The 12,521-nt window shown below is 39.8% G+C and overlaps 1 protein-coding gene across 3 annotated transcripts in view; it reads left to right on the forward strand.

The window, feature by feature from the left end:
• Positions 1-12,521, forward strand: part of STK3 (serine/threonine kinase 3) — a 113,927-nt gene that overhangs the window by 57,156 nt on the left and 44,250 nt on the right. For all 3 annotated transcript variants that reach the window (XM_081874444.1, XM_081874445.1, XM_081874443.1), the window contains exons 9-10: positions 67-265; positions 11,331-11,506. In XM_081874444.1, the coding sequence (XP_081730570.1) occupies positions 67-265; positions 11,331-11,506 (375 nt within the window). The remainder of the gene's footprint in view (positions 1-66; positions 266-11,330; positions 11,507-12,521) is intronic.

Genomic DNA, 12,521 nt, shown 5'->3' on the forward strand with positions numbered 1-12,521 from the left:
GTGATTGGAAGTTCTTTTGTCCTCAGTAAGTGTTTAGAAGTAATTTCTATTTAAACATTTTTACAGGATGAGGATGAGCTGGACTCCCATACCATGGTGAAGACAAATTCAGAAAGTGCCTGCACAATGAGAGCCACAAGTACTATGAGTGACAGTGCTCAGACAATGATTGAACATAATAGCACCATGCTTGAATCCGATTTGGGGACCATGGTGATAAACAGTGATGATGATGATGATGAAGATGAAGATGGAACTATGAAAAGTATGTTTAATTTTCCTTTCTGTTTAAAGCATGTTCTGTTTTCCCTCTAGATATATAAATTGTTATCAATAAATATGCACTTAAAATCAATTATCTTATGGATTCTACAAAATAATGTTGGAGTTAAAACCTTGGGAAAGGAAGTTGTCCATGTAGATATTGGCTACATTCTTGTGGTTTGTGCAGATGAGATTCACATGTGTACTTGACTTAGTTTTCCCTGACAATATGTCTGCCCTTGGGCAGAAAATTTCATGAACACACAGATCTCTTCTGCAAGACGGCTCACGGCCTCTGGATTGCCTTTATTAGTAATATTACTTATAAATACTTTGCTTACTTCATCCTATATTATGGAACTAAATATAAGTTTTAAATGTGATTTCATTTTTATTTAAGTCCTTCACATAACATTTCACGTAGGATAACTGGAAAAATTAAAATATATTTTAGAACTATAGAACACTTTTCATTAAGGGCACACCAGTCAAGCCCAGAGCCATTTGGAGCCAGTTCTATGATAGTCATATAGATTTATAGCCAGGAGTTAATGGTTGAACAATGTAAAGGGCATATTTTTAAAAATGATGTCATAAAGCATTGGCCTGGTTTGCACATCTTGTTATGCCATGGTTAAAAATAAACTATGGTTTACCGCAAGCAAAAAAGTGTGCTGGTGCACACTGATCAATCATGCTTGCTTCAGTCCTCCCCTTTCCCTCCTTTTCTGCAGTTGGGAGGAAACAAACCAGGATGTTGGCTTGGCTACTTTGGTTTCTACTTGGGATTTGTTTGAAGAGAAATAACCACAAGTGCTGGTTGTCTTGTAATGCTGAGAAGAAATAAGGGAAAGGAGTCTGGCTGAGGAAAAGGAGGTGCAAAAGAGGCACAATGGAGCAGTATGAATTTTATTTCGATAACAGACCAGTTCCACATACAATATCAATACAATACCAATACCAATACAATACAATACAATACAATACAATACAATACAATACAATACAATACAATACAATATTTATTTTGGTAACATCTATTTCGGTAACAGACATCTATTTCGGTAACAGAGCACCTATTTCGGTAACAGACAGCCCACATACAATATCAAGGAAATCATAAAACACGATAGGGATACATTTGAATTTGCAATTAGGTATAACAGGGACAATACAGATATAGCAACACTTTAAAAATATATAAATTAAAACTTAGAATGGAGCAGTATGCATTAGCATGCTGCCATTTGGTGAAAAAATACATTTTATTATAGCTTATGGCTTAATGTGTTGTGAGATGTGTAATGTGTTCACTATCTGCTCAACAGGTAAATGTACAATATTGGCATTAATCTAACTCCTTGTCACAAACTTTCTGTCTTTTGCTATTATGACTGCTTGCCTTTTGCCCAGTGCCTTCAAATATTAACTGAGGTTTCCAAAAGCATTTCGTCTCTCCCAACACATTCAGCTGAATGAATTAAGTTTTGCAAAAGCACTGCTGGAAGTTAGTTAAAACATTGGTGGTATGACTGTTCAGTCATAACTTCTGGCAATGTAAAGTGTCTAATATTTTCTTTCCAGAAATGCAGAAGAAACATCAGTTGCCCATCTGAGGGCTATCCTGCCATATGTTTGGCAAATACACATATGACAAAATTAGCCTAATATAATCTATTGCTAGGATGAACTGAAGCAGCTTTATGTGTCATATTAAAGTCTGAAAAGATTTAACTTCTTTGAATGTTAGAAACATGCTTGTTGTGACTTGTAGAAGTGGAGCTGGCAATTTAAGACAGGATTTTGTTTATTTTGCAGTGCTTATGTACAGTAGACCAGGGATTTTTATCTCCAGCTAAAAGATAATAAACAGTTCTGTTGATGAGTGATGACTCTTGAGTAGAATGATTCAATCCATAAATCACTTAATACATGTTTTAATTTGTGTACGATGCTGAAATAGGTATTTGCTTTATAAACTTCTATGGATAATGGAGAGATTTATTATCAAAATCTTGAACTAATATTTAACATATGGTAGAAGGGTATTATAAAACATCATGAAGATAATGTTATGTAAAGCAAATGTAAGAGTTCCAAGAAGAATAATGGATGAATTACTCTGGATGGAAATATATTCACAAAGAGATAGGCACAACTTTCCAGTCCATGGTATATGTGAAAGAGAAGGGATGCGGGTGGCGCTGTGGTCTAAGCCACTGAGCCTCTTGAGCTTGCCAGTCGGAAGGTGGGCAGTTTGAATCCGTATGACAGGGTGAGCTCCTGTTGCTGTGTTCCAACTTCTGCCAGCCTAGCAGTTTGAAAGCATTCCAGTTCAAGTAGATAAATAGTTCCTGCTGCAACGGGAAGGTAAACACTGTCTCTGTGCGCTCTGGCACTCGTCATGGTCTTCCGTGTGCCAGTAGCGGTTTAGTCATGTTGGCCACATGACCCGCAAATGCTGTCTGCAGACGAACGCCAGCTCCCTTGGCCTGAAACGAGATGAGCGCCGCACTCCATATTCACAGTTGACTGGACTTAACAGTCCAGGGGTTCTTTACCTTTTACCTTTATCTTTTATGTGCAAGATGCGCTGTGCAATTCTTAAGAAAACATTTCTTTTAATTGCAGAATGAGTACCCTCTTTTAATGTTAAGTTTCCCATACATACTCTAGCTTCTCTCATTTTTTGGAAATACACAACTCCATGGGTTTGTGGTCCATTATAACCTTATACAGACTTGTAAAAGTCTGTAAAGTCTGGTATTGTGGTGGCAGGTTCTACCTCTGAACTTCATACACACACACACACACACACACACACACACACAAATTATAAAATGTACCACAAAACTTATCACTTATACAATCTTTTTAGACTTCCATCAGCACCTCTCATGATCCACCGTTTTAACCACTTCTTATGCATTTCTTAACTTTATATTACTTTTACATCTCTTAACAAATCATCCTTCCCCTTCTCCATTTTTGCAATACTTCCAATAATACTCCTCACAAAACTTCTTGCAAACCTACAAATGTTGTCTGATCTTCACAAATACTTTTCAAGTAGTCCGTCTACCTCTGAACTTCTGCACTTTCATGAGATATCTGTAGAATGCTGCCCTGCATTGTAGCTGTACATCTTAGGAAGTCTTAGGATTCTCTCTGGGCATTTGGGCATAACTGAAAAGCAGTGTTCCTGATAGCATAGACCAGGGTTCAGCAGTCCTTTGGACCCATGTGCATATTTGCACACTACAACCTATTTTATTTGCTACAATAGAAAGCTTATTTCATGCTGAATTTCATTGGGGGAGAGGATCCTGTGGGCACCAGGGAAGGTCTCTATGGGTGCAGGTGCCCCTATGGGTGCCATATTACTGACCTCTGGCCTAGATAGAAGACTCTGCACATATAACAGTGTAAGCGGATGCTCTCTGTAAGTGTTTTAATGAAGTCAGGAACAGAGCCTGCCACTTGGATGCCTCAGACCTGCCCACACTTACATTTTGTTGAAACAGGCTTAAAAACAGTCCCCCTTTTGCACTGAGTGTCACTTACTAGTTATCCTGTAGATCATCACTACATTTCACTGAACACAGAGCCCTTCTTTAATCGGTACTCTGTTTATATTATTTAGGCTGGAAAAGTTCCCTCCAAATAGCACGGGTTGTGTGTTGGATTATGTCTCAGGGCAGGAAAGAAGGTTTTGGAAGCAGACTGAGGCTCCTATGATGCTTTAGTTCATTTCCTGGCTTTGCTATGATGAATTCAGTTATGATCGCTCTTGGCACCTGTGTAATCTTCTTCTATTGATCTTTCTATTGATTCTATTGATTCTATTGATCTTTCTTCTGTCTTGTTTTCAGACTTTCATCTTGAGTGTTTTTCCTCTCCTCCCTCAGCTTCATCTTAATGGATCTAATGGATCATGGTACATCTCATGGATGTACGGAGAGCCATTAAAATGTACATAGCCAGAACCAATTGCTCATACAAGCAGATTCTCTTTTTGTGTCTTTCCATCCAGCGCCTCTGGGTAGAAAGGTTTGTGTGCCCACTTTGTCTAAATGGATGGCTTATGAGGTGTTAAAGATACCAGCTCCTTTGAGACTGACTACTCATTCCATGATGGCTTCTTCTTCTTCTTCAGCTTTCGCTACTAATAGGCCTCTTCCTGATGTTTGTGAAATGGCTGCATGGGCTTCTCCAAATAATTTCATATGCCATTCAGCAGGTCCTTCCATAGAACATTGCACGGTTGGATGCAGTCCAGGGACCTGCCCTATTTTTCATGGAAGACAATTTTACTCGACTACGATTGATCTCCAAAGAAGAAGATTAGCTTTGGTGTATCCCAACATACCATCCCTGATAGCTGAAGATAAATAGTTTGATTGGTACCTACCTGAACAGTAGATTTCCTTCGCTTTAGCACGGATGATATGACTGCATATATTTTTATAGGGACCATACATCCACTGATCTGTTAAGCTATTTTGCTGATAGTATTGGAAGCAGGCTTTCCACTACTGTTTATTTTCTGGTGCTTGTTTTTCTAAGTTTCTCTTTAAGTTCATGGGCTCATGATTCTTGTATCAAGCTTGGCAAGTCTGAAAACTAGAGCATCATGGGAGCATCCTCCTACTTCCTGCCTTGACCAGAATGTGGAGCCATAACCCAACATACCATCCCTGCCTAAGCCAAAGGAAATCTACCCTTCAGATAGCTACCAACCATACTTTATGGAGGACTGTTGCCTCCTCAGTTAAGAGGTGACACCAGATTCTGTTGAAAGTATAAAAAGTAGTGAACTGGACTGATTATTCACCTTTGTCATAAAATGCTTAATTTCACTATTATATAGTATAAGGAATTATTTAATTTTCCTATTAGTTACATATGCGTCTTTCACTTCCTACACTGAACTTAAAGCTACCTACATCTTGTTGCTAGACATTCTCCCAGTCAGGTATTGACCAGGCTCAAAACTGCTTAGCTTCAATAATGAAACTTGATGAGGTAGTTCTCCAGCTTTTGGAAATATGATTTTGTTCTGCCTATTTGAAGAGAGGACTCTGTTCTGTGTAGAAAAACTGGAATGAGTCATCATTGTGATTTTGGTGTGTGCTCAATTAGTGTTTCCCTTTTATCTCCTCCCAGTATGTGATAAATTTCTTCCACATAATGCAGTGTGGTCATATGTGAAATTCTTTAATAGTTTTGTGCTGTTTCAGCAGTATACTTGGTTTCTGTGTTAATCATTAAACTATGTCATTGCTCTGAAAAGAAATGATCTGCCCCAATAACAAATTGTGTCCAAGGAATGTGGATGTTACTTCAACTTCACAAATTATTGATGCATCTTTTGACATGTGTTCTGTTTTGAAGCCCTATAGCCACCCCTTTTTTAGTTGTGTTATATTGGAACTTATTTATTTATTTAACGTATTTATCAGTCACTCCAAAACCCAAGTTCTCTGGATGACAGTCATTAAAAAAAAATTAAAATCATAAAATCCACATAAAACAATCAAAGTTCAACACTCAAGTCCATTAAGACAAAGGCTAGTACCAAAATAGAAAATAAACACAATACGAGCCACAAACATGTCTTAATCAAGAGAGAACAAAAACAACCCCATAAGGGCTAAAATCTATCCCAGCTGCCATAAAAATAGAGGCTAAAATATTAATAATGATGCTGAAATATGATTTAGATGCTGAAAGGCCTGGGAAGCAGTTCAATAAAGCAGCTCTTAGGATTGGTTTGGTGCACTTGATTTTTTTAAAATGACTGTGAAATCACTTATTTTCAGATGGTTCTCTTAAATATGTTAAAAATTATACCAGCACATGTGGGCATTCTTCCTGTATTCATGCAGTTTGGGTCTTGGTGGCAGTGGCGTAGCGTGGGGGGTGCAGGGGGGGCCGGCCGCACCGGGCGCAACATCTTGGGGTTACGGTTAGGGGCGCAAATCCACAGGTTAGGGGGCGCAAATCCACGGGTTAGGGGGCGCAAATTACTTGCCTTGCCCCGGGTGCTGACAACCCATGCTACGCCACTGCTTGGTGGTAAGCATGGCTCATGGGTTATGTGTGAATTGAGCTTGAGAGAGGAATTCGTACAGTCTCTTAATATATGATCTGTTTGGTCTTGTGCATGTTACGAGGAAGGAACTTTCCTGTCTCTTCCCACAGTGTGTCAGCCCACCGCAAGCTGAAAGACTATTCCCTTTCTGGAAATCAGAGCATGAGATGAGAACCCCAGGATGTTTTTAGATGATTTCATTGGCCTGTTTCATGCAACCTCTTCATTTCTCCCTCATAGTTTGCTTGTCCTCTGAACCAGGCTCATGGTTTAGCTCTCTCCAAATTAATCATGTTGTAACCAAGGTTTGTTCTTGGCTATGGCTCATAGTTAGTTTGGAGAGAACAAAGCCATGAGGTCTGGCTTGAGGTGAAAAATGACTGGGTAGAAGCAAAGTTGCTGTGATCCCTTCACTGGCAGCCCTCTGTATCTGTTTGTTCTCTGTCTCTTAATGTAGCTCTTTTAGGATGCAGTGAAGATGTGAAACGCTGTGACTGAAAAATCTGCAGAGTTGCTAACCCTAAAGATTCCTAAAAATCATTCATTCTACTCCACCAGTGATGCAGGATTGCTTTTTCTCAGCCCAGTACTGTGTGTTGTTGTTGTTGTTAAACCTATTTTCCACCCTTCACCAGCAGGTCCCTGGGCATGTTGAAATAATAAAAAATGCAACATTAAAAACAGTTAAAACAAACTACGGTCACAGGAATAGGGTGGGTTCAGAAATGAGTGGGGGAAAGCATTTTTATTCCTCATGTTGGAATTAATTGTATTCTGGGAGAAGCAAAAGGCGACTTATAGATGATGCATTTGGAGGAACCTATGATCTGGTGGTCTTTGTATACTGCTCTATCATAAAAATTATCAGAGAGCTTTACAACAATGGTTTCCAATGTTACTAAGGGAGGAGTTGTTGTTGTTGTTTAGTCGTTTAGTTGTGTCCGACTCTTCATGACCCCATGGACCAGAGCACGCCAGGCACTCCTGTCTTCCACTGCCTCCCGCAGTTTGGTCAAACTCATGTTTGTAGCTTCGAGAACACTGTTCTACCATCTCACCCTCTGTCGTCCCCTTCTCCTTGTGACCTCCACCTTTCCCAACATCAGGGTCTTTCCCAGGGAGTCTTCTCTTCTCATGAGGTGGCCAAAGTATTGGAGCCTCAGCTTCAGGATCTGTCCTTCCAGTGAGCACTCAGGGCTAATTTCCTTAAGAATGGATGCATTTAATCTTCTTGCAGTCCACTCTCAAGAGTCTCCTCCAGCACCATAATTCAAAAGCATCAATTCTTTGGCGATCAGCCTTCTTTATGGTCCAGCTCTCACTTCCATACATCACTACCGGGAAAACCATGGCTTTAACTATACAGACCTTTGTTGGCAAGGTGATGTCTCTGCTTTTTAAGATGTTGTCTAGGTTTGCCATCGCCTTTCTCCCAAGGAGCAGGCGTCTTTTAAAGGGAGGAGTAGCCCCAGACATACTGGGATCTCCCTTTCAGATTGCTTAAAATGTGTAGATGTTTGGGTGACACATTCTCAGATGGTTTTTTTGCAGCAAGCCACACAACTGCAGAAATAAATGTGTTTAGACAGAGGGGGGATTTTCTTCCTCTCCTAGCAATGCAAAACTATTGGACATCTTTTAAAACTTTGCTAACATTAGATTTTGTATATATATTTCCCTCAACTTTCTATTTTCCTGCTCAAGGACAAAATACGTAACAATAATAAGTTTTTTATTTATAGGCGCCCATGCTTGGAGGCCCCTGGGCGCTATGACAGAAAATAAGTAAAAACATATTTCCCCCCAACAAATAGGGACTTGTGCCCAAATAAAGCTGAGATCTGGAACAAAACAAAGCTTGACATTCTAACCTAACATTTTAATACACAGCCTAGCAATAAATAGCATTGTGTTTTCTGGCCTTATATTTTTTCAGGAGTAGGGGCTTGTGTGGGTAAACTGTTGGTGAGAAAGGGATGCACTATATCAGTACAAGAAAACAGAACCTGGAAGACTGGAAAATCAAGTGGGCACTAGAGTCCTTCTATGGTGGTACAGTTTGACTGACCTACTCTTGCTTTTCTACAGTTTCATCTGGCTTTAATTTGGAAAGCCCACATCCTTACTAAATACGCTTGCTAGTTCGCTTATACAAGTTTATGTTTTCATAAGGCATTTTTCCACAATGATTTTCATTCTCCCACCTTTTAGGGTTAGGGTCTTTTTGTGTCGTCCCCCCCCCCCAAGTTTCCTCCAAAGTGGCTGCTTTTGTGTGCCAGACAAAAATGAAGGGAAATCTCACAACAGCACTAAAAAGCAAACCGTTATAAAATTAATATAGTCTTGATAAAATATCCAGTGTGTTCTCAGTTGATGATGGCCTTCTTCAAGGGCATAGGATTAAGGTCATGTCAAGGTGACATCTCTGGCAACAAGAATTGTGTTAGTTGATTTTGCATTTTTATTTTGAATCCATCCATTGGCCCATCTAGCACAGTACAGACTATTCTGACCTTGAGTGGCTCTGTAAGGTCTCTAGTGGTGATCTTTCCCATCCCTGCAGTCCTTTTAAATGGAAATGCTAGAGCATGGGTAGTCAACCTTTTTATATCTCCGCCCACTAATGCATCTTTCTTGATGGTAAAATTTCCTTACTGCCCACCAGTGCTCGATGGAAGGAGGATTCAGCTTATGCCGTAGAACCCCCTACCGCCTACCTAGAATCCTGAAACACCCACTAGTGGGCGGTAGGGACTAGGTTGAACCTAAACTATAACCCCTCTCCATTGTATCTAGCAAAGTGTAGTAACAATTTAACACATTTTGGGGAAATTAGCAATATAGTTTCAGGGTGCAGGTAGGGACTCTCTGTAAATGTTGGTTTTCTTTCTTTCTTTCTTTCTTTCTTTCTTTCTTTCTTTCTTTCTTAAAAACTTTGTATCTGGAAGCTTCTTTGGAGCTGAAAATGCTTAATCTTTCTCCCAAGCTATGCTTAAGATAGTAATCAGCCAATTCTGCAAATGATTGTGAAACTCTGCAAGTTAGAGATTATCCTTTAATGTGGAACTTCTGCATTTTCTGAGCATCTAATCAAGTGATGTCAGTGCAATTCTCTTGTGGATTATTGTAGTAATAGGAATGAATATCAAGAAGTTAGTGAGGCATGACTTTCCTTTCCTGCAGCAATGTTTAGCTGTTCCTACCAAAGCTGTATTCCAAACGATCGCTTAAATAGTTTGTAAGATTACCTTATAACATGTGTCCGACCAATTTATTACAGTTTCCTCATGAGCCTAGGATTCCCTTTCCTTAAGAGATAATTGCCCTTACTCTATGGAAGGGTAGCCAATGTGGTGTCCTACAGCTGTTGTGGGCTATCAACTCCCATCAGGCTCTGGCAACACAGACAAAGATCAGGAATTATGGAAGTTGTAGTTCACAACAAATGGAGGAAGCTGCTATTGGCTCCTGCTTTCTATAGTCTTCTTGACTTTGCTATACAGTTTGATACACAAATTAGAGATTGGTTCTTTTTCTTTAGGTAAAGTAGACATTTTTTTTTTGTCCCGTTAATAGTTTCTTAAAAACCAGCTTGTAAAGCCATAAACTTAACTATAAGAAGCAAAAATCCTGGCAATGCAGTTATTTACAAAGACTGAATTGTAAATTTTCAGCATAAATGGAATGTGATTGATCTGCACCTCTGCATTTCTTAGAATGTTCTCATTGAGTTGTCCCACTTGTAAGAGGGGATATTTGGGGTGTATCCAATGCTGCAGCTCTGCTAATACAACATACTTCTGGGAATGACGTGAAAGCCACCTCCACTCTCCCTGCTCCGGGCATGCCCTCAAAATCTGCTCTGGGGGATTGGGAGCCCCTCTAGAGCAGATGTGTGTGTGGGGGGCATATGGAGTAGAGTAGAGGAAATAGAAGACCTATTGCATGAATGGAACTTCCCTCACACGCTGTTGGATACAACCTTAGTCCGGTGTTAATGGATACTTTTCAATTTGTACAGCCTGAGGATGTGGTCAGGAACCTTGGAAATGTGAGAGCTACCACATGTGTGCTTGATCCTTGCCCTTTCTGTCTCATCAAAAGAGTCAGCAGCGGACTGGCTGAGTGGGTGAAGGGAGAGGTCAATGCCTCTCCTTACAACAAGGCAGGGTGCCAGCATGCCTAAAGGAGGCAGTTATAAGACCACCATGGAAAAATCCATCCCTGAATCCCACCGTATTGAATGATTATCAGCCAGTCTTCAATGTCCCATTTTTGGGCAAGGTACTGGAGCATGTTGGTGGTATTTCAGCTCCAAGGGTTTCTAGAGGAGACTGATTATCTAGATCCATTTCAATCTTGTTTCAGGCCTGATTATGGGACAGAGATGGATTTGGTCACCTTGGTGGGTGACTTGTGCCAGGAACTGGGCTAGGGGAGTATGTCCCTGTTGGTTCTCCTGGACCTCTCAGCAATTTTTGATACCATCAACCATGGTATCCTTCTGTACTAACCTTGCTGGAATGGGAGTTGGAGGCACTGTTTTGCCAGAATCTTTATATGCTATGGGTGAAGCTGGAGTGTTTCTGTTCATGTGAGGAACATTTATATCAGTGTCAATGTGAAAAACGAAAAAGAAATATTGAGAAGAAATATTCGACTCCAATTTCAGGATTTGCAAAAGTTCAACTATGTTTAATTCTGTAGATGTATCCTGAGTTACTTGAGCCGTAAGCCACTTTTTGCACTCACTTGCATCACAGTGGTATTTCATTAGGTTTCTGTCGCTCTGATCATATGCCTCTTTCTTGTTTGCCCTGTCATCCTATCCTGGGAACCCAATTGCTAGGAAACAAACATTAATTCTGCCTATTGGTATCTTTTGAGCAGCTCCGTTCGAAACACAATTTACTTGGAACTTACTGCTTTTCTCTTTTAAATTTTAACCACAGCCTTCTAATTTTCATACTAGGAAATGCAACATCACCACAGGCTCAGCGACCTTCTTTTATGGACTACTTTGATAAACAGGACTCCAAGAATAAAAGCCATGAAAACTGCAACCAGAATATGCATGAATCTTACCATATATCAAAGAATGTCTTTCCCGATAACTGGAAGGTTCCTCAAGATGGCGATTTTGATTTTGTGAGTACCGTTGCTTTCCTGGTATCTTTGCATGGTGTAGTATTTCTAACCGAGGTCAGCAAACATGAACACTATACAGAATTCTTAGCAGTGTAGCAATCACTTAGGAATATGGCCACCTACGTAGCATAATCCAGGACAGTGTTAGAGGGCCTCTTCTCCAGTCTTCAGAGAGTAGCTGGAAGTGGGGAGGCAGAAAAAAAAGTCCACCTTTCCTTCCACTCTGCTGTTTTAATCTGAAATCTTAGGTGCAGTACTGTGCCCAGAGCTCAGAAACTGGTTGCCCTAATGAAATTCCCTGTTGCAAAATGTGCTTAGAACAATGGGAGTTTCAAACACAGATCCAGGATGCATCGTAGGGTTTTTCAGACTGTGAATTCCATGTTCTGCAGTTTAGTAGTCCCTTCTCTTCATCGTTTTCTGTACTATTAGAGACTTGTCATTCTCCCAATGTGCATGCAAAATTACATATTGTCAAATGAACTTGAACCTAGCAATGTAGAAGTGGCCTAGTTTATCTTTTTGGTTTCTTGTCTCTGACAGCATCTCCCATCTTCTCTGAATAGCAAACTGCAGTTTTTTGATAAAATTCTTTATTTGGCATGTGAAACCTTTGTGATCCATCAGTTTTCTCTCTCTCTCTGTCACCACTGAAATAACTAATGAATCTGATTCTACATTCTCAGCCATTTAGGATGTTTGTGAACATCCTATGATTAGCTGCTTATTAGACCCTGTTTCAGTTTCACTTGTACTCAATCATAGGTCTGTTCCTTCTATCCTGCTGAATGTTTTCTGTACACACTTTGTAGTGTAAAAACAAACGCCCACTTTTCAGTGTGTTAACCAGGCAAATGTTTGTTGTATATACATCTTTAAGCTAACTTAATTGATCAATATTTTACTTGTATTGTCCACCTTAACTGTATGGGAGTATACATTAAGGCCACCCATTAGAAAATTGAGTTAAACTTGTGTAAGAAGTATTATCTATTTTTTTGTGATAGCAGTAGTT

Source organism: Podarcis erhardii, assembly GCF_964252035.2.
Source record: "Podarcis erhardii genome assembly, chromosome: 8".
Lineage (NCBI taxonomy): Eukaryota > Metazoa > Chordata > Lepidosauria > Squamata > Lacertidae > Podarcis > Podarcis erhardii.